General features: G+C 40.7%; 1 protein-coding gene and 1 long non-coding RNA gene across 2 annotated transcripts in view; both read right to left on the reverse strand.

The window, feature by feature from the left end:
• Positions 1 to 2,406: 2,406 nt before the first annotated feature.
• Positions 2,407 to 5,449, reverse strand: LOC121414023. Its single transcript, XR_005969794.1, has 2 exons — positions 4,388 to 5,449; positions 2,407 to 3,900 (listed from the first exon to the last, which is right to left on the reverse strand). It is a non-coding gene; the product is annotated as an uncharacterized LOC121414023 (long non-coding RNA).
• A 23-nt stretch (positions 5,450 to 5,472) lies between these two features.
• The window catches only part of LOC121414024 (epithelial cell-transforming sequence 2 oncogene-like), a 30,876-nt gene continuing 12,755 nt past the window's right edge, over positions 5,473 to 23,593 (reverse strand). The window contains exons 13-21 of the mRNA XM_041607062.1: positions 22,846 to 22,952; positions 21,403 to 21,531; positions 20,535 to 20,726; positions 12,823 to 13,040; positions 11,728 to 11,875; positions 9,887 to 10,117; positions 9,076 to 9,236; positions 8,053 to 8,225; positions 5,473 to 5,705 (exon numbers count right to left, since the gene is read on the reverse strand). Coding sequence (XP_041462996.1) covers positions 5,575 to 5,705; positions 8,053 to 8,225; positions 9,076 to 9,236; positions 9,887 to 10,117; positions 11,728 to 11,875; positions 12,823 to 13,040; positions 20,535 to 20,726; positions 21,403 to 21,531; positions 22,846 to 22,952 — 1,490 coding nt within the window. The 3' untranslated portion in view covers positions 5,473 to 5,574. The remainder of the gene's footprint in view (positions 5,706 to 8,052; positions 8,226 to 9,075; positions 9,237 to 9,886; positions 10,118 to 11,727; positions 11,876 to 12,822; positions 13,041 to 20,534; positions 20,727 to 21,402; positions 21,532 to 22,845; positions 22,953 to 23,593) is intronic.

A 23,593-nucleotide genomic window follows, 5' to 3' on the forward strand; every position in this document is an offset into this window, starting at 1 on the left:
ATCACAGCATTGGTGCGATTTGTTTTGTCAAAATTTTTATTTTCATAGATTAAATGGTTTGAATAATATTGATAACAAGTTTCAATGAAATGGGGCGTGCGGGTGTAACATGAATAAGTTTTTTGTTAAGAAATTTTCGGCATTACTCCTATTTGTTTAAGATTGGAATGCTCGATCTGTAATGAAAATCATAAGATCAGTATGCTCGATCTGTAATGAAAATCATAAGATCATAAGTCAGAAAATTGGAACCAGTGGGATTCGAACCTGTCATCTACTGCTTTCCGGGCAGCGACTCAACCACCAGGCTATTCTGGTTCACGGCTAAGCCACGATGAACTGGAATTCAAATACCCTCGATCCTCTTCTTTCCGACTCATTAATATTCAAATGCCGTCTGCTGGGACAATAGATAGTAAATTCAGAGGCATTTTATAGGAGGAAATTTGTTAACCAATTTTCGGCATTACTCCTATTTGTTTAAGATCAGAATGCTCGATCTGTAATGAAAATCATAAGAATTATACTTAATATTTGTAATTGATAGTTAAAGGGCACATGTCTCACCTGTATTTGAAAATGGTTTACTGGTAAGCGCGTATTGCTGTACATGTTTCTGTACATCTATACAAGGCCTATGAATAAACAGGTTTTTGGAAGCTTTCAGCATCCTCAATCTACCATTATAGCCATCGTTATGAAAAAGTTGGATAGAACCGCAAAGTCCACAATGTATTCTTTTGAGGCCATTAAAAGTACTTCTAAAGGTCAAGCAGGTACAAAGTTCCAAACTTCTTTCTCTTGTGTGTGTTTGCCGTTTCTTGCGTGTTGGTCTGGCCCATTGTGTCACGGAGTACTACTATAGCTTCAAAGGTCATGTGCACAGCAGCATACAATGGGATCTATCCAGCTTTTTATATCAATGGTTAGAACAAGATACCTGTTATTTGATGGCGGTGGTGGTGATTACCCGATTGCTATTAAAGCATGAATGCTTGTTAGCAAGCAACCAGAGGACCAACGGCTAAAGGTCCTCTCTGAGGTAATGTGGATTAATGCCTTACCAAAGGGCACGAGTGCACCAAGTGGGCATCTATCCCGGGTCACCAGAATCCCTCTCGCTCTATCGATTGAGCTATCGTGTCTTTTATCGCATTAATACCCTGCAACACAAGGAGACACAATCTTAAAATCAATTGTAATGTTCCATGTTTTGCCATATGTTTAATCTTTATCTTATTCTGAGTTTTATCTATACATGTTTTTCAAATTGTATTGTGATGATTTTTCTCAACTCTGTCTATTGACAATAAAATTATGAACTATTTAAGATGCAATTCTGATGTTTGTTTTCATTTTACATAGATCATTCTGTACTCTTGTTCATCATGTCTAATCCTTTGATGAGTTGATTCTTTTGTTCTTACTCTACTAGCAGACTGGTTAACACCATGGTCACACCCTGACTGAATGACCGTTTGCTGGGCTTAAAGATAATGAAATTGGAAGGACACCCAGTTCAGAGCCCCTGTCTTACAAAGAGTTGGGATTGATCCAATCAATGTCAATTATATGGAAATCCATCAATGTCATAATTTTTTCTTCAGAAAAAATTGCAAAATGTACTTTGAAAACAAAGAAGCACACTGAATTGTCAAAATGATTATTGTATGAATACACATCATATCTAGAAAATTATTTGAATAAAAATGAATTTTAAATGTTGATGTTGCTGGCTTTCCATAGTTGTGAATGGTTGGATCAATCGTAACTCTTTGTAATATGGGGCCTTGCTCTTCTCATAGACATTACTGTTCTTCCATGATTGAATCACAAAGTAATATAAGAAAAGTCTTCCAAAACTTTTTAACTTTTGATCATAATGCAAATGAAATTCGGCAAAAATGATTTTCCTCCAAATTTTCGACTGCACACTTCAGCCTTCTTCAGGGAGATGACCTGTCAGATCTTCGCCAGAAGTGACGTAGCGGTGAGGGAATTTGGTCATAAACTTTTAGAAGTTGGATTTTTCTGTCACACCGAGTCGGCTTGCCGCAAGTTACCAATGCAGTTGAACTTTCATTCGATTATGAAGTCTTGCAAAAGTCTCTGGGAACAAGAGGGTCCGATTTCATAAAACTTGCTGCAATAACAGTCTAAAGCTACTGAAATCCATCAATTTGATTGGCTGATGGTAAAATTGTCATAGAAATTGTGCATTTGTTATTAAAACAAATCATTATGAAACAGTCCCCGACTTGATCAATCTGGAAATGAAATGAGCATGGATTTCAAAAGCTTCAAATTCAAATAAAAGATGAATGTCATCACACTCATGTTGGCAATGTAAACTTAGCACAGACCACAATCTCATACGCAAGAAAAGAAGAGAATAAGAACAAAGTTAATGGAAAGATAAAAGTTACATTTATTTATTTTGATCATCATGCTTTGAATTATAACATACATTATTCGCAAAATGGCAGCACAAATCACAATATTTCATTTGATTTGAATGGCAATTGGTAATAGAAAGGCAGGATTCACATTTTCATTTTGTTCATAAATAATTTCTGAATACTATAAAAAGATAAAAATGGAATGTTTCTGCATAAATATAATAGCACTCTTGGTATATAGATTAATATTATGCACTCACAGCAAACTGATTATATCTTCAAAATACAAGAAAAATAGAATACATATTACTATTAACATGGAGAAGATATTGTTTGTTATAGAGACACTACAAGGGGAAGGCTGGACACTCAATAAAGCATGAATCGAAACGCTCGGGAAGAGCGCCCCACAGCATTGAGTAATTAGACAGTCGTGTATCGGCATTTTGGGTTGTGTACAAAACATAAGAGAAATGAAGGCACAGCAATTTTTTTTTCAAATTTTTTTTCTTTCTAAAATCAGAGATGAATATATCTTAGAGGTTTCTGGGAAAGAAATCTAGAATCATCCACATGTGCCACCCTTGTGCCCTCTCCCAAATCCCCTCTCTCATTTTCTCCATATGTTTTACACAGAGCTGCGTGCCGATGTGCGAAGGTTACTCAACGCTGTTGGGCGCCCTTTCCTGCGAGTGAAATCAAGAGTTTGAAAAAAAAAATTGCAAAAGTGTTCGGTCTTCCCCTTGTACTGTCTGGTAATGGCGACACGATTCAATATTGTTTGTAATAGTGACATGATTCACACTTGATGACATCTTTTAAAAAGTTTTAATCTCTTACCTTGTATACTGAACTAAAGTACGCTGTTGCATGAAGGTGATTGTAAAGCTATATGCATATGATGTATATAATATCTGCATTGGACATTTAGCCAGAAGGCCTAGACATATTGGCATTTGCATTTACTTACCTAGCGCAACGAATTGAATCGCACTATGATACCACCTAAAAACATAACGGTACATGGGTGAAGGTAAGAATTTTGCACTTTCAGCCTCTCATTTGCTTCCATACAAGCTTAGTAGGGTGTTGTACAATTACTATAAGGGGGTGATAATACGCCACATAGTTTTCCAACAATGGGCTTGAAATCACCATACTGTATTTCACCAGTATCCGCTACAATTTCTTACACATTACATTGCATATCTAAGTGGCAAAAGTTTGCATACAGTCAAAACAGCCTGATATCTAATTTAAACATGTCACATCCTCAATGTGTAGAAAAGGCACTGTACTTGCATAGATGCTGACAATATTCAGCAGGACGGATGTATATGTAAATGAATGTTCTCATTCTGTATTCCCTGCATAAAGATAGAGTTGAATAACTTGTTCATCGGCCCATACTCTGAACTCTGGTTTAAGGGAAAACACTGGTCTTAAGTTGTGGTCGAAGTATAGCCAATAGTGACACAAATCTTTAAAGGGGAAGTTCACCCTGAAGAAAACTTTGTTGTAAAAATAGCAGAAAAAATAGTAAAAAATATTGGTGAAGGTTTGAGGAAAATCTGTTAAAGAGTAAGAAAGTTATTAGAGTTCAAAGTTTTGGATTTGTGACGTCATAAACGAGCAGCTGCCTCATGTGTTATGTAACATAAAATGCATGAATTTCAAATTTTGTATGGTTCCTGATGACTTAATTTTGTTTTCTATTCATGATCAGGAGTGAAATGATTTGTCTATTGATATACAAAAGGTACAGTGAAAACCATTTTCAATTTTCTTGGAAAATGACATTTCATTGATTTTTTTACCATTCGCTATGTAGGAATACTGCTCGTATATGACGTCACAAATAAAAATCAAATAATTGAAATTCTAATAACTTTTTAATCATTTGATCGATTTTCCTCAAACCTTCGGCAATATTTTGAATTATTTTCTGCTATTTTTACCATAAAATTTTTGTCAGGGTGAACTTCAACGTACCAGATCGTTCAGCAACATTCAACATCACTCATAACTACCTGGGAATAAAACCTATCTTAGTTTTCTTCATCATTAGAGCATGAGAAATGAGCTGCGTATACATAATACACAATTTAAACTAAATTTTTACATTTTCAGTTTCCGATAAGTTCAGTATTAGACCATGGCCTAAAATTAATCTGGACTTCGGAAACACAGGCAACAGAGTAATACTATAAATAAATGTGTAACATGACAGTCTGCTGTTCTTCCACTTGCAACAGTAATGAAATAGAGGTATTGCATGGAAAAAAACATTTGTTCAGTACTGCTAGAATCAATATGAATTTACACGATGCAAATTCATATTCTCGGGTAACACACAGGCATTTGATCTACATCCAGAGCTGCCAACCTGAACAAGAACATTTCAGTATTTTTAAAGCTGAAAATAAGTATTTTGTCGAGGAAATCAGTATTTTCAAAGAAATACCATAGGACAACACATGAAACTGAAACATGAGAAATCAGTATTTTGCATGAAACCATCAGCATTCTTCTCATTTTTCAGTACTAAATACTGAAAATCTGTACTACTTGGCAGCTCTGTGATGTAACATCGCTTCTCTCCACCACCCGCGAGTTAAAAAAGGCACACTAGACTTCTTCATAATGAGCATGTACAGTACCACAGATCCACAGCGCTTCTCTCCATTTGTGATAGGCAGAACAGTGTTGCTGATGTTGGCGTCGCCATTGGTAGTGATGTTGCTGCTACCACTGCTACTTTGTACATGTTAGATCTTGCTTTTCTAAATGATAAACAGTTTTTATATAGCACTTAATACATTGGAACAGTGTCTCTAAGCGCTTTACAGATATATTACTACCCCGGTCATCGGATCCTGACATGCCCGTACGCAACATGCACTTTCTCCATTTCCTGGGGAGCATTCCAATGACTTCCAAGACTCCACTGCCAGGAATGCTACATAGGCTTTTGAATCCTACATGGTATCCATTTAACACCTGGGTGGAGAGTGGCAAAGTGTGGAATGATATCTTGCCAAAGGGCGCTAGGCCATAGTGTAATTCAAACACACGACCCTCTGATTACAAGGTGAGAGTCAGAACCACTACACCAGGAGGCTTCCACATTTTCTTGTTGCTTTGGCGGTTGCTGGGGTTGTCCCTTGTTGTTGTTTCAGTCCACATCTAAAGCAGCTCTGATTGTTTCCTCCAGAATGCTGAGTAGTGCCACCTTAGAGGAATAGTCTTCAGCTGAACATAGCAGTCTCTTCTTGGGTGACACCAACAGAATACCATGCTGAACATCTGAAGAAAAAAAAAACACCAGCCAACACATTGATTACCACATTATTTCCTGAATAGAAACGACTTTTCAGGGACCCGTTGCATAAAAGTTAACATAATGGTAACTTTGCCATCCAATGGTATCTTTAATGAAATCCTCGATTCTGATTGGCTGTTGAGCCATGTTGCCATGGTGCAGCTACCATAAAAGTAACTTTTATGCAACGGGGCCCAGGAATAATAATTCAATTATCAAATATCTTTGATCATAACAACTTAATTAAGAAGTAACATATGGTAAATATAAATTTTCATTTTTTTTATGAGATACTGCATATATATATATATATATATATATATATATATATATATATATGTTATGATAAAGAATTTATCTATTATTATTACCATCATTATTATTAACTTAATAATGAGAAAGTTCATCTTGAAGTTTATCATAATGATTTCGTCTTTTATTACTAGTTTTGGTTTATTACCATATGCATTTATCTCGTATTTGAATATGTATTACTTTTCTGTTGCCACGATACTTTGTTTACACCCTCACCCCCCCTCCCCCCGCACGACTGGAATATTCCTTTTTTTTTATCAAATCAACTGCGCCTGCGCACAACCTGTATGACGTCAGCTCGAATTCCATGAAAAGTCAGTGACAGACGACATTTGTTTCTCTTGCAATTTTGTCGATTTTTGGCGATTGTTCTATTAATTGGTAAGTCGATATATTTGTGAAGATCGAGTATTATTATTGGTGATTACATTGTGTGGTAATTGTTTAATGATTGTAAATTGAATGACATGTCTGACCAATTTTGTGAATTTCGAGGAGCAAGTTTTAGTGAATATTTTCTCTGTTCTAATACTACGTCACGGTGGTATTCAGTGACGAAATGTCATTCTGAGCACCTTGAAATATTATGAGTATGTTCAATATTTTACTCTTGTATCTATTCATATCTATTGTCGTTTAGTGGAAATTCATATTATGAATGTACATCAATTTTGCTTTAAGATGATCTATTTCATATTCTTATCTTGTAAATACTCTGTATCGAAATTATTGAATATGTGTCAGTTAATTATCTCTTTTCATTTGATTTATTACCGTTACGACTGGCTTGTTAACATAAACATTGCAGGTTGATACAATTCGCGCAGCCATTGTTTTCTGTTCAAAGCCCACAATGGTTACATTATCATATATCTATTATGACGTCAGAGTATTATTGTTGCGTAATCATATATCTATTTTGACACTTATTTAAAGAATTACCTTATATGGTTACATTATCGTATGTTTATTATGACGTCAGAGTATTATTGTTGCGTAATCATATATCTATTTTGACACTCATTGAAAGAATTACTTTGATGTCATTTCTCATTTTGTATTCAAGATGTCCACCTTTAATTGATTCTTAATTTGAGTCAGACGAGGAGGAGTTCAGCTTCAATTTAACAGATAGCGTCAGGTAATTAATTAGAAAACTATTTTGTTTATGATGCTTATGTAAACACACAATTTTACGAATCATATTCTTGTACAAAATATTTATTATTTCATTTATCTTTTATGAAGAAATCTGTTTAAGGAACAGGTAGATTCTGCGTGGGCAGTGTTGTGTGATTTGTAATTCTAAATTTGTTATTTAATAAATGTTGAATCAAATCTGTAATCAAAAATCAGTTTTCTTCGGTCTTTATCATTTCTGGTTTTATCTTTCTCCCCCAGCTTTCCTTGATTGTATCCATAACCAGGCTAATTATTTGAATGCTCTTATGAATCAGTAGTGTACGTAACATATATATATACAAGGGAAAGAATTCATTACAGTACAAAAATAATTTTCACTAGGTAAGTGCCTTTCCGCTTCATTTTCTATCTTAAGATTATCAAGGAATTACTCAATAAGACAGAAAAGGGTGGGGGTTCAGTTAGTGTAATCACATTACAGCATCTGAGACCAACTCTTCCATCAAGAGCAGATTATTTTCATCCTAGAATCCTGGCTAGACATGAAAGTCAAGGCACTGCTATACATTGCTCTTAAACGTTTCTCCCGTGAGGTTAAAGGTCAGTTCCAGATGAAGATAATCCAATCTAATTAATACATATCTGTAAAACCACTCAAACCCGGCACCCAAAATATGAACATGCACAAACTATACAAACATGTATCCAATTCTAAAATAATGTAAGAGCTAAGAGAGGAATGCGAGGGTTCTAATTATACTTACATTTAGGATCATGTCCACCTTTATAGATATTAATAATCGCTTTATTCAATGCCGAAATCATGTAAGAAATTCATAAGAGGAATATGAGGCTGTTAAAGAATATACTCACATTTAGAATCTGGTACATCCTGAACCTGTAGTCTAGTCAGACTCAGAGCCACAATGAACTTGTAGAAAGTCTCTGACCGGCAGGTGTAAGGCACGTGACGGGAGCCCTCGTGGGTGACGACAAGAGCATCGTTGAATAGAAACAAGCAAAGGTCATTCACATGCTTCATGGGCCTGTAAACAAAGGTATTGAATGAACATCAAGACATAATGGCCCGAATTCACAAAGGTGGGTTTTTAAAACCATCGGTTGAACCCATGGTTTATGCAGACTTTCCTTAATATATTACGCTTATTTACCACTTATATTAAAAATTGTCCAATGCTGATGCGTGCTTTTGTCACAGTGCGCCAAATTGACGCATGTTACCATGGTTATCCATGCTATTTCATTCATGAGTCCACTGTTTTGAATTAATAAACCCACTGGTCAAACAGTGGACTTAAGAAAAAAATAGTGCATTTAGCCATTGGTGTAATTTTGCGTAACTGTGACAAAAGCGCGCATCAGCATTAGACATTTTTTAATATATGCTATAAATAAGCAGAAGATTCTGCTAGGATCTTCTTTAAAGAAGATTCTGCAAGGATCGAAAGCTTAGGCCCCTTTTGACTCTCTTATTTACTCCATTGGCTCTTTTTTTTAGATAAGCAGTTTTCAGCAGCTTCTTTTTGCTATAAATAAGCGTAATTTATACAGGAAATCTGCATAAACCATGGGTTCAACCGATGGTTTTAAAAACGACCTATGTGAATTCGGGCCAATGAAACTCATTTCTGGAGATGTACTTCAATTCTTCTATATTGGGTGGGTGACACCAGTCACTCTGTATATATTTGCCAATCTTCCCCCAGGCAAAGCACATGGGTACCAGGTTGAAAATAATTCCTTGAATGCTCTAGCACATCAGGGCGGCCATGCTAAAGATAGCGTAATAACATGCTGTGCTTCGAAACATTGTATTAAGCAGTATATCGATGTTGCATATTATAATTACGGGTATTAAAATCATTTCCAACTCACCCTTTCATATTGTTGGTCTTGCTTGAGTTGGTGACTGACTCCATCAGAGCGACCGTCTCTTGACGGACGAGGAACCTGTTAGCCTCTAGGAGACTGGGACAACCTACGATGCGCTTCTGAAGACCTTTCAAGACACGCTCTCTTTCACCTCGCTGCTTGTTCTACACAACAGGATTATGATAAGAAAGTGAAAATACAGAAGACAGAATCATATTAATATGATAATATGAAAATTTGAATCACTGTTGAGCAATGTTACTATGGGAAATTAGCACTGATGCTATTGTCTAATTATCTATTTTGTAAAAGGGGCTTAACTGTGGGTTCCATGACGTTTGCTCCAGCGACAATTGGACAATCTACACGTTAAAGTTAAACCTAAAACCTAACCTCCAAAACTAAATAAACCCCAATCCTCTTTACATTATTTTAAACCACAAATTCTATTACAATCCTAGCTCTAACCCTATACCCTTTGAGAGGTTCCTGAGAAATTGTCGCAGGAGTGAATATGTCACCAAAAGGGGGGGGGGGTGGTTTATACACTCACACCTAAATTAAATTATAAAATGAGGGATTAAAAGAATTTAGAGTAGTAACATATTGATACTTAAGATTCATCTTTAGTACATGTTAATCATCAAAGAACTGCAAACCCATCCACTATTGTTTCTGCAATGCATACCTATCTGCCAGACCCGTCTAAGAGTGGCTATTTCATATTTCAAATACTGTATACATTCTTTGTGTGTCACTAATTTGACATACAGCGCGAGTGGATACAGGACAATTTAAAGCAACTAATCATTACCTGGTCAATGAGATCTTGGAGCTGCCTAAATGTATGAATTGCAGTCATCAGGTCCTCTTTGTCCGGGTGATCGTCGGGTGTGGCATGATGAAAGGCTAAGAGGAGGCGATTGTAGTGGTGGATGTGGTGGGCCACGCCTAGCATCAGCTCATCCAAGGTCATCATCTCAGACGAAGCGGAGCTGTCGTGCTGCTTGAGGAAGGCGCGGAATGATGGCTCTTGCTCTCGACACTGGAGATGAGAAAGATAGTCATTGGGTATATCAAACTGTTAGAATAAGGCACAGAATGCAAGCTCTTGCTTTTGAAATTAGAGACAAGAAAGGAAATCATCAAGTAAAATTCAATTACAGTGTTGGTGTTGAGAGCACAAAAAAGATGGCTAAAGTGAGTTTCAATATCAAGCTGGATTTAAAAAAAAATTACCGTAAGTAACGGTGTATTAACCGCACCTTTTTCTCGGCGGGATAGAAGCAAAAGTCGGGGGTGCGGTTTATACACGGTGACGGGTTTGAGCCGGCCCGCCGTAACCCCTCCCGTACATGTACGATGTCTGCCAGTTCACAACACATCGAGTGGCCGGGCGTAGCCGCCCAGGCAATGTCGTTTACAGGGGTATGAGCCGCGGGTAATGGGAAGCAATTATTACGATCTTAATTAGATATTGTCAAAAACAAACGCACCCACCTTCATGACACTAATTTTGACTTTATTCTCAATTCAAAGTAGTGAAGATCCCTGGCTAAGTTAAAAGGGACGCCAAGCATACTCGGTAAAATTTTGTCACCGCTGAGCGGGAGTTGAGTGAGCTTAGAGATTGCGTTGTAATATGGTTAGTGCGACTTAAGCTGGCGCTATTAAAAGTTCTGTTTCGCACGCCAGCTCGTTTTTTCCTTCCTGTTTGCTCTTCATAAGATACCATGTAAACCACGCACGAGAGAGACGGCACAAAGCCGTAAAAAACAACTGGAAAAAAATGTCAATTTCTTTGTTTCTTGAACTTTCCTGTAATCCCGTATCCAAAATTCATGCTAAAACATCAAATTTCTGAAAGTGATTGTGAGGTTGTGATGCAAGAAATGTGAATGTTTCTTCCTCCTACGCTGGGAAAGACACAGATCATAATTTGATAAGATGTATTGGCATGACTGCTACTGTATGTAGTTTGCAATGAAATGGCAGTTCTGTGTGTGTGTACACTGTGACTGTGAGTGAGTGTGTAAGTGGCCAATATTGGCGGGACCGTTCTTTCTTTCTAACATTTGTAGATGAATTGATCAAGAACAGCAGATTTCCGCATAATGGTAATCTCTTTGGATACTTAACTTTGAAATCTTAAACTTAGTTTTTGTTTCTTCGTACCTCAAATATGCATGTAAATGTGAGAAGTATTTTTTTTTTTTTTAGTCCAAAGTTGGGGGTGCGGTTAATACACGGGTGCGGTTAATACACCGTTACTTACGGTACCAATCGTGCCATCAATGGCTAAGATCAGGTGAAGCTATATCTCTTATTGATGGTTATATTGCTGGTTACAAGTTAGTACATGTAATAAAAAATGAGAAATCGCAATTCTGCCAGATCCCCCTTTAGCAAAGCTATTTGTATCTATTACGTACATTTCTCTGTTGTCGTTGGTGCCAAGTTTCCATAAAGACAGTGCAATGTGTATGCATTATTTCCATCTATAACATCTACACTGTGTCATGACATCATTCACACTAAGAGTGCAAAAAAGGAGTTCTAAATGTGGCAATGTCTTTCACAGAGTAATAGTTGATGAAAATAAATATCAATTTCAGATTATTGATTTAATTTATATGGTATCAAAATCAAAATTACCTTATCAATCGTTGAGAGTATGATTGCATAGTTGTTATGGAAGTTGGTATAGGCCTTGAGCTTGGACTGGAACTTAACAAAGCAGTCTCCCAAGCATTGCTGGGCACTCCAACTCTCTAATCGACCTTTCAATTCTTCATACAGACCCCTACACAAAGATAATGTACAAAAGAAATCCAATCACAATTATTCAAATGCATGGGAGTGGGAATACTTCTCTCACACTTTATATGAATATTTTTCAAGAGGAATAAATGGCAGAAATTATGAGACTAAACTTTACAATAGATAATGATGGCCCCTAGTAAAAGATATGAAACATATTATCTGTCATTTTTAATCTTCAAGAAAGCATAGTCATAACACTTCAAGTAGACATTTTTGTGGTCCATTAATTTTTCAAAAATTTCCTACTAAGAGGACAAGCATGCACTTTAAAACTAAAAGATATCAGTTTCCCAGCTCAAGTTGCAACATTTGAGTCAATGGCCCGTATTCTGAACTCGGGTTTAAATTAAACCCTGGTCTAAAGTTGTGGTTTAAGTATGGAGAGCCGATTGGGGCACAAATCCCTAACAGTACACATCCAATTTATTAACTCATACGACACCCAAATTGTCTGTGAATGATAACTGAAGTATTTTGAGTATTTTTCTTCAATATAAAAGCAAAAGGAAACAAAATAGTAAACATAAGAAATATACAATATAATTTTTTTTTGGCTCCCTATAATTTCAGCACAGAGTTAGACCATGGTCTAAGTTAGACCTGACTTCAGAATATGGGCCAATAGCAGCACTGAACTCTGCAGTCACCAGCAGTCTGAAACGGGCTACGGTATGATTTTCAAGAAATATACATATAAATGACAACTCTGTTTACCATTTTAGGATAATCATAGCTCAAAGTGTGATTTCTTTATCCATTCATGAAAACTAGATAAGACACACACCAACAACTAATGGAAATAGCTCATAAATTCAACGATACTGAAGTGGATTGTATCATTCATTGTCACTGTGTGATGTTTGGCCAGAAGTGGTTCCCTTTAACCAAGGAGGAAGAGGGGGATCTATACCACAAGAAATAACGTACCTAGTGACGTTGAGAATATTATTAGTATCCGTGAAGATGAGGCTGATGTTTGTCTGCCCAATGATGGCATGATTCGATCGCAGCGCTGCCGCCAGCCTCTCAAAGTAAACATTGTGAATGATGTTGAGTCTTCGGAGATACACCTTCTCCGCATCAAGAATCTCATTGGCTACGGCTCTCCTCCGCTCAGAGTGGGTCTTGCCAGGGGGTGTGGTCAACTGAAAATCAAGATAAAGTCATTTATGAATAATACTTAGGCAAATTTCAGCATAATCAATACAGCTATGAAAATACTTACCTGATTTTCTTATTTACGAGATAACTCATACATCTACTTGATTTGCTAGTTCAGCCCTCTGGACTGCCATACCCGAAAAGAACTCCCAAGAATTTAAAAAGCGCGAGCGCGCCCTCTCCCGTTCAGGCTTACTACCCATGATCACCGCGCAATTAGCGTCCATCTTCCTCACCTTTCGCAAGCCCATACGTTGAAACATGTTGCTGCGCAAGGCGGAGGGTCGGTGGGAGGGTATCAAGTAGATGTATGAGTTATCTCGTAAATAAGAAAATCAGGTAAGTATTTTCATAATTTACTTCAATAACTCCATACATCTACTTGATTTGCTAGACCAGCACGGACTCAAACCGTAGGGAGGCATGTTTTCAATTGTAAGCCTAAGAAAATTTGAAAAAACAAAAACAACGAAATTTAGGGAGAGGGGGAAAAAGCCGCAGCTGCTTTAAGCGCCGAAGCAGCAAATCTCGCCTCGCTGGACGGAATGTCCTTCAAGTAGAAAGAAGTGAAGGAGTTAGTTGAGCGCCAAAAGGCGGCCCTCAAAAATGTCCTCGAGAGGAAAGCCCTGTATACTCAGGAATACTAAGTATCATGGGCCCTCGGCCTAGTGTCAGGAGAACAACATCACCTGCTGACTAGAGCGTAAGAATCGGAATTTGTTGAAAGTTTCAACAAGAATCGTGATCGGAAAACTGAAGCTTTTAAGGCTCAGTAAGTGATCAATCGACCAATCTGAGAAGGCGAGATATCTCAGAACCCCTGCAGAAATTTAAGCGTGCCGCTTGCTAGTAACTAGCATGCGACTAGCAGGGCGCTCGCTTAATAAGCGAGTGCCTGCTAGCGAACAGTCCCTGCTCGCTAAAAGATCGCTTAACTATTACTCTGCACGCATATCACACGCTTATTAAGCTAGCCGCATGCTAGTTACTAGCATGCCGCAAGCTTGCGCAAGCTAGTCGCACGCTTCCCGCAAGCTTGGAAATTTCTGTAGGGGAAGCCTCCGCGTGGGAGAAAGCGCCCAGAATTCGATATCTGTCTCAAATGCGTGAGGGCAGAAAATCTGCAGAATTCTGATAGAGAGCTGTGGTAAAAAGTTACTAGCGGTCCGAAGGGGACCAGGAACGACGGAGAGTAGGGATTTAGGAAGAAAACCACTCGTAAGGCAGACAAGGGTCGAGAAAGCGACTGAGTGCCATCCTGTTAATAAGGAATGCCGCGGACATGTTGCCTATGTAGAATAGAGCAGTCTGGTCAAAACAGCTCAACCGGGCGTGTCAGGGATACAGCGCGGTACACATCACGACAAAAGTGTGTTAGACCGAGTGATCGAGAGAGAACTCAGGATCCCCTTTCTCCCATACTGATTGAAGCACCCATCTGAGGGTGCAGTGCCCGCGGTGGAAGAGGTGGCTTGGCTCAAGCCACCATCGCCGAGAGAGCCCGTGAGGCTAGGCTGCGATGGCTGTCCGCTGGGCGGGGGAATCCCTAGCAGCAGCAAGCGTACGCCAGAGGGAGCTGGCGAAAAAAAATCTGTCACGATATTACGTGTAAACGACCATCAAGAGATGCTCTAAACGAACAGACATCGCCAGATATGATACCTCAACCGTTACATTCCCAACGGAATCGAATGAGGTAGCAACGGCCCTGTCCTATCAAGTTAGGGACGGAAACTGGCTAAGAGTGTCGAAGTCCTCGCTTGAAGAAACAAGCGAAGGAGACTTGAGGAAGTAATCACAAAATTTCCATCAGTCTGCGGTGAGAACCAGTTGTTTATGAAAACAGTCACAAGGCCTGTTTCTCAGGTGATCGTAAGAGCAAGCACCGCCGGCGCCGGTTGCGGCAGCGTGGAACAGTCCGATATCGGTAAGATAAGGAGCTCCAAAAAGCTGCGGGGGGCGGCAAAAATGACGCCCTAAGCAGCGGGGGATGAGAATCTAAATTTCTAAAAGAAGAACTCCAGTGAAGTAAATCACTTACATGGAGAGACTCATCCACAGTCGGCCCGAGAGAAGGCGGGTCGTAGTGATCGTGGTTAGGAAGGCATAAGCATACATCCATCCACGGTTACATCATCCTCGGTCGTGCGGTGACCCTGGCCACATGCATTGCATGGAAGGAGGATGAAGGCAGCATGCGGGGCGACTCGAGTGTGCCGTGAAAAAATTTCTAAGAAAGAAGCCGATTCGACAAACGGGCACGGTAAAGACATCCACCGTAGACCACTCCGCACAAGGAGGGAACGGCGGAGACGCCCGCAAGATTGACCCACATAGAGGGCAGTCTATAAGATAGACAGTTAGAGCTCGACCGATGGTCTGGCGGTGTACAGTTTGGTGTGAACTCGCCGACCCGGTACGGTGGGTGTGCCCAGAAAGTAGGCATAGAATGCCGACAGAGAATCCTGGGGCTTTAAACAAGTTTGAACGCACGTACATAGCCAACAATCTCATGAGATGTACGGCGGTTACTTTCCTCCGAGATGATGTTTACCCAACCGGGAAAGACTCGGGGAACAGCTGTGAATGTCAACAGGAGGGATATCTAGCATATGAAAAGCTGATTCCTTCCACGTATTCGGTGCGGGTGCTGCCGGCGGTGTCCGGGGGGACGACCGGTGATGGCAGCTCGGGCAGGGTTCGTACGAGCCGCCCGAATACGAGACAAATAGGTTAACATAACCATAATGCACCGGGTGGTGAAGGCATAGCGATTATTAAGCACAGGAGAACTTTTAATCGCCGTGACATTCAGATCCGATATACATACTCATAAGCTCGGAGAGCTATGAGATAGTGAGACATACCGCTGGGCGGTGATGGTGCTCATATCAGAGTCGCCCTCTCTTCAGCGGCGATCGCTGGAGAACGGGTATCTGTACTAGCCCTGACTCTGGCGTTGCAAGGGTAGGAGCTAAGTAAGACAGGGCACCCTTACTTTCGAATAGAAAGTGAGGTTCAGGCCAGAAAAGCGACGGTCTCGTCGCCTGGGCGGACGGTCCGCGGACGTGATAGGTTGCCCTCTCAAAGCAGTCAAACATTCTCACGAGAGAAGTGCGGCATGCGGTATGTAAGAGATTCATACCTCCAATCTACGGGCCCGCTTAGGGGGAAGAATGGAGAGAGTTACCGCTGAAGGAGTCATCGCCGTATGTGAGCTTGACGTAGAGGGCGAATTCGGGAGTACCTGCATAATAATCGCCCCCCCCCTGCCTCTGCCTTCGAGAGGCTTGAAAATTTCGAGACGGCGGCGCCGGAGCCTGGCGCTTCCGGGCAGCAGCAGAGCGGGGGTGGATTTACACCCTCGGAGCTGGCGGCTTCCTCGTCGTAGGAGCCGCCTCGTCTAGAGCGACCCCGTCACTCTCCGAGACCCCCAATTCGGCCGATTGAGCTCGGGGCGCCTGAAGAGGCGGGGCGAGAAAATATGGACTCCCTTGCTTCATCAATACCCCCGCTCGGAGGGTAGATGTGAGGTAGATACTTGTCAAGCAGCGCCTGAGCGCTTACTGAAAAGTCGACCGCGGGATAGGGGTTGTCCTCGCACTGTCCGCCTTCGACAGACTCCTCGTAAAGGGAGTCTCGCTCTATGGACTGAACCGGGGGTTGTCCAGTAAGCGCCGGGGTGGCCCCGCGTGTCGGCTGGGACACGTGCTCTGAGATCGACGAAAATGCTGGAAAGCACACGCGATCTTGGGGCACCCGGTTAGTCGGTGCACTGGCTGGCGATTTAACAGAATCGCTCGAGGATTTCCCGGGTGTCTGGTGGTTATTGCCCACTTGTCTTGCTTGATGCTCAGGGGCATCAGCGGGGTGAGTAGACGTCGAGGGTGGGGTGAACCCGCACTGCTCGAAAGCAGAATGTAGCAGCATGAATAGCTGTGACATCTGACCACCGACACAAGGGTCTGAAGGAGGGACGCCCATGGCAACAGGGCTGGCCGACCTCACCTTCGACCTCTTCTTCTTCGCGGCCTCCGCCGGCGTGGCCGGGGCAGAAGAAGGCACAAGAGGCACGGGTGATTTCTTACGATTTGCCGCCCCTGGCAGGGCGGCCGCCAACAACGAAACTTCACCCGAATCTGACGGGGTCAGATTGTGGTCACAGTCTGATGTGTGACGCCTCTCGCGGTAGCGGAATGTAGCAGCATGAATAGCTGTAACATCTGACCACCGACACAAGGGTCTGAAGGAGGAACGCCCATGGCAGCAGGGCTGGCCAACCTCTCCTTCGACCTCTTCTTCTTCTTCTCTTTCTGCGGGCTCCGCCGGCGTGGCCGGGGCAGAAGAAGGCATGAGAGGCACGGGTGATTTCTTACGATTTGCCGCCCCTGGCAGGGCGGCCGCCGGCAACGAAACTTCACCCGAATCTGACGGGGTCAGATTGTGGTCACAGCCTGATGTGTGACGCCTCTCGCGGTAGCAGAATATAGCAGCATAACATGTATGACTGTAACATCTGACCACCGATACAAGGGTCTGAAGGAGGAACGCCCATGGCAACAGGGCTGGCCGACCTCTCCTTCGACCTCTTCTTCTTCTTATTTTGCGGGCTCCGCCGGCGTGGCCGGAGCAGAAGAAGGCACAAGAGGCACGGGTGATCTCTTACGATTTGCCGCCCCTGGCAGGGCGGCCGCCAACGAGACTTCACCCGAATCTGACGGGGTCAGATTGTGGTCACGATCAGATTGTGGTTACAGTCTGTGTGACGCCTCTCGCGGTCAGGGGCTGGGCGATCTCTCCCGATGCTGTCAACGGAGGACGACTTATACGGCAGAGATCCTGACCTGTGCCGGGGGGAGAGAACCGCACTCTCCCTCCGGACTTCTGGTGACCCGGTAGCCGGTGGGTCGCATAGCCCTATGGGTGCTGCGGCGGCAGGACCTAGTTTAGGCTTGGAAGCCTTGGCTACCACTTTTTCCTTTGTCCGAGACCGTGGCACCACAGTCTCGGCCTTCCTTCTCTTAGCATCCGACCGCAAATTCGGAATGCTGATCGACGCACCCTCATACTCACCGCCGCCGGGTGCTCACCGCGGCGTCCCTCCTACTCGCCTGGAGGCGGCCGACTTCTGTAACTTGCAATCGGGACGGTCCCCGTGGAGGGCACCAGGTCCTCTGGGGCTGTGTTAGTCCCATTCAAAGGTACCTCTCTCTACCCTGAAAAAGGAAAAACAAGAATTTTTTTTTTTTTTTTTTTTTTACAAAGATCTCGCTTAGATTAAAAGTGGAGACCGGAGTGGTCTTTCCCTCCTCCTAAAAGGAGTTTGTTTGAGCAAACAGAACAAAACAAGAGGGGAGGGGTAGGGAGGAAGAAGAACCTAAGAATAGTTTAGGTATCTGCCTGTAAGAAAATAAAAAGGAGGTCGGAGACTTTGAAAAAAGAAACTCCTACAAGGTTCCCCTACTATATTCTCTTTTTTTTTTTTTTGTGCCCGAAGGAAAAATTCGAAACAAAAATTCAAAAATGAATGCAAGTTCAGAAGAGAACGAAGTTTCCACCTGCGAAGAAACACGAGAACAAGCATTTCAGAGCAGGAAGAAAAGGGATTGAGAGACAAATAATTCCAGATAAAAGAAATTTTACGATAATTTCCAAGAGGAAAAAAGTAACCTCCTGTGGAAAGGTAAAGAAATTCAGAACAGGAGGAAGGAGGAACGTCTCTAGTAACGATTCCAAGAGGAAGAACGACACAGTAAATCCTCAAAGGGAAATCGTAGAGCCCGCCTGTCGAAGTAAAAAAAATATAAGACTAGGAGGGAAGAGGGAATTGAACGAAGAAAACAATTCCGGGAAAGGTCAAAAAAATTTCTAACAGGAAGGAGACCCCACCTGTAAAGAACAAAATTTTTTTTTTTTTTTTTTTTTGGGGGGGGATTGAATAACCAATCAATCAAGGTATAATTAAACAATCCCCGAAGCGTCTGTGAATAAAATATTAATCAAGAATTTTATTCAGAACAGAAAGGAAAAGGAATTGAGCTTTAAGATCCGCCTGTGAATAAAATATCAATCAAGAAATTTATTCAGAACAGAAGGAAAAGGAATTGAGCTTTAAGATCCGCCTGTGAATAAAATATCAATCAAGAAAATTATTCAGAACAGAAGGAAAAGGAATTGAGCTTTAAGATCCGCCTGTGAATAAAATATCAATCAAGAAATTTATTCAGAACAGAAAGGAAGGAGAATTGAAGAATTAATCAATCAATAATCAATCGAAAATCTTAATAAATCAATTCCAGAAAGCAAGGAAGGAACAGAGTTGAAGATCCCAACCTGCAAAAAGAAATAACAATAACACCCTCGACAACAAAGTGTAGAGGCTGTCTAGAATTTAATTAAAAAACGGCACCAAAAGCCACCACGCTTTGAACGTGAAGAACAATAACCATGACAGGTGGTGAAGGCTTGCTGCCACGTAGGCAGGCCAAGCCCGGTGCCTCGCGAACGCGCTAGCGATGCGGCGCGACGAGAACTCAAACGTTAGAAAAACAATTTAAGTGTCACCAAAAACACGTCTAAAAAGTCACGCCAGGTGTAAATTCTGAACACAATCTTACACACAAATGGAAAGATTGAAATTAAAAGGGAGAATGCACCACAGATAAGCGAAAATAATATACCAAAGCTCAAAAAAGATTTGAGCTCTTAGGAGACTTATCTGAGCACGTCTTGACAGGTGGCTTGCCGAAAGCAAAAGAGGAAGATGGACGCTAATTGCGCGGTGATCATGGGTAGTAAGCCTGAACGGGAGAGGGCGCGCTCGCGCTTTTTAAATTCTTGGGAGTTCTTTTCGGGTATGGCAGTCCAGAGGGCTGAACTAGCAAATCAAGTAGATGTATGGAGTTATTGAAGTAAATAATCGAATTCATCAATACAGAAACATTAATCACAATAATATTAACTAAAATCAAAACAATATTGGCATCAATTTTAATTTGTATGAGCATGAGATGCATAATGGTACTATTCTTATAGTTGCACAGAATACTCTAACATTTACACTTAGATGTGTGTAATACTAGAGTACAATGCTTCTTATCACCTTGACATCTTATCAAATGCATTTTGTGAAGTCTGTCTTCATTGCTATTTTGGGCTGAGGCCTAACAAAAAAATGTTGTTTGCTGTAACTGTAGTAAAATTAATGGGTCTGTCGTTTTTTTTCCTTTGCCATGTCATGGATGATGTTCTACCATGCCATTCGCTGGGGGGGGGGTCAAATTTGAATAAACAAGTGGAGCGCCTCTGGCAATCTCGCCTGCATTATGGGCAAAATTTGGCCCAAATCATGAAGTCTGTCTTTATTGCTAATTTTAACAGTTTTGTACCAATATCTACTAATATAACACTACTAATATCCTATTCATACATCATTACTAATTTAACTACATTAAAACGATCATTGAAACTCAACTCACCTGCATAGATTGGAATGTCTGTTGCACAGTGCTGGGTTTGGAATGTGTGCGTAAGAATGTCTTTGAGTTGATGGGTTCAGGACGGGACTTGGCCGGTCTGATCAGCTCCTGCTCGCTCTCCTCTTCGTACTCCTCTTCAATCTCCTCCTCGATCTCTTCACCAATCGACATATCATCTTGGCTTTCACTGGCCTGGCAGGAAATAATACAGGGGTGGGCCTCATGAAACGGTCACACAAGTAGAACTTCTTTGAAATCCCACAGAAACATGTTTACTTTCAACACCCATTTGGATGTTGATTTATGACAGTTTTGTGAATCATGGTCCAGGAAAGGTCAATAATCAATATTCAATTTATATTGCAATGGAAGGATAAACCCATATAGTAAGATGAACTTTCTTATAAATGTAATAAATATCAACACATATATGGAATATATATAACATCAAAAGGAAAAGACCCTTTTCACAAATTTGAATTAAAAAAAGATATAACTATAATGATTTTAAATATGAAAGTTATTTTAATGTATATCTTGACCTGTGACATTTGACCTCATGACCCTTAGTTTGAACAAAACATAGACCTTCCACAATAGACCAAGGTATGACATCTCATTAACATTTAATTCCATAGAAACTGGTTCGAAATCTATTTAAAAGACCTTTGACCTTGAATCTCTGACCTTACACAGATCGATCATGGGCTGCCCATGTTAGACCTGGGAAAGAAGTTTCATGACAATACATTTCGAGTTATTCATAGATTGTATTTGGAAGATAGTACAAATTGAACGATAACTTGAAAGTACAATGCTTGTGGCATGCTCACATTGGGGGAGGAGGCATAATCAGGAATTCACTTACAAGTTTCAAGCCAGACATCTTATTAGATTGCCTTGGTGCCCCTGATATGCCATTGTTCATCCCTTGATTAGGTGCACCTTGTCCAGAAATCTTCAAAAGAGTCTCCCCAAGGAATGCTGCTGGATTTTCCTAAGAGAGAGGAGAAAAATTATCATTACAAATAAATATGTCCAGGGGTCCGTAACACAAAGGTTTGCAATGAATTACAAATAAGAACCGCACTAATTGGTCTCTGGTCAGTATTTTAAATTCATGCGCATGTAGCATTGATATTGATTGGTTACTTTATTTAGCAATCGATTGCTAATCTTTGCATTACGGAGCCAAGGTGGGTGTTTTATAAAGCTCTTCTAGATTACAAGCAACTATATGAACGACTGGTTATCCCTTCTTGGGCGCTTAATCAACATCATTGACAATTTGGTGTATGTCGTTTACCACAAGAAAGGGTCGACAGTCGTTCGTAAAGTCACTTTAACAAACAAATGGCTTTATGAATCATCCCCCTGATATAAGGTTGAGTTTCGTATCGAGTATCTAGATTGTTCAATAAGAGCTTTTTGAAGTCCAGGGGGCCGTTTCATAAGGCTTTCCGTAAAGAACGACTGGTGATCCTTTCTTGCGCGCTAAACCATCACCAATGAGCATTTTTGGTGTATATCATTTACCACAAGAAAGGATCACAACTTATTCTTTAGGTTGTTCTTAACTTACAAATAGCTTTCTGAAACACCCATCTGGACCAGTAATCAGGAAATTATTATATCTTATTTTAGTCATCACATGTGAATTGAAATGACCATTGGCTCTTGACTTGGGCTCTGGTCCCTTAGTGAAAATCTGTGCACCTCACGCAATCAAAAGTACACCTTAAAATTTTTAAATGAAAATTAAAATAATGAAGACGAGACCAAAGTATTATACTTTTCTAAATACAGGTCTAGATAATCTACAACCATTTCATAATCAGTTTGAATTCTTGTCTTGAACAAGATGTACTATGTACTTGGTTGGTGGGACAGGCTGGTTTTCTCTATAAAAGCTGCCTAATTTATTTTGCAACATTTCATTATGCTAGTCAGCATTGAATAAACTGTCAGCTGCAATAACTGTATTATTTGAAGTCTTGAACACAGAAATCAAACCAAACAAATCTTTTCACACGCAAAGTTTAAGAAAATTTTAGTGTGATTCACTTGATCAAGGAGTCTTGCTAGCTCCTCCAAAGCTTCTCTGAAAGCTACAACAACCTGATCAAATACACCTGGGGGCCATTGCAGAAAGAGTTGCAATCGATTGCAACTCTAAAAATCATGCATAACTTGATTTTCGACCAATAGCGCGCATTTGGGACTTGCGATTGATTTTTTGACTTGCGTTTAAACGCAACTCTTTCTGCAACGGGCCCCTGGAACAACTTCTCCTAATTCCCTTTCGACTTACCTGATCAGGATGTCTAGCTAGTTCCTCCAAAGCTTCCCTCAATGCTACCATGACCTGATCACAAACACCTAGACCATCTTCTCCTAGCTCCTCTAGAACCACATCACCTACGGATCACAGAGAGATTGAGAAAGAGGGGAACATATTACAGATGATATTGTAATGATTATTTATATTTACATAGTAAACAAATACATCAGGCTTTGAGAAAGTACAGTGGAATTATTCATCCAAGGTTGGTCTGGCAATTACTTAGTAGTTTTGCCAGTCCAACCGAGGATTATTAATTCTGACTATGCTTTCGAAGGAAATGCTTGATATATTTGTTTTATATGCTACTTTCGAATTTGGAACCAAAACCTATGCACTGAGCTTGCAGAGTCCGGTTACTTGCGTAGAATGACCCACTCTACCTCAAGCGGAACGCTGATTAGTGCCTGCGCCGACGCATCACAGCCCGAGAAAGACAGCTCGCTGACCGGTGTGCCCGATACTTTAGCTAAATATCCAGTTTTCTGAAACAATGACGTCAGAATATTGGTATGGCGAGAAATATATCGAGGTCTGACGTCACGAAATATTATAGTTAAAATGTAATTGGTCACATGAAGGTATTTGAACCAATCACTATACAGGATTTCATCTATGTAGGATATAACACCATCTATTTAGAAATGATTTATTCTGAGATGCACTATTAATTATCTTGATCTCAATCTGCCATTTCCAGTGCTGCGCATTCAAGGAA

Source organism: Lytechinus variegatus, chromosome 4, assembly GCF_018143015.1.
Source record: "Lytechinus variegatus isolate NC3 chromosome 4, Lvar_3.0, whole genome shotgun sequence".
Classification (NCBI taxonomy): Eukaryota; Metazoa; Echinodermata; class Echinoidea; order Temnopleuroida; family Toxopneustidae; genus Lytechinus; species Lytechinus variegatus.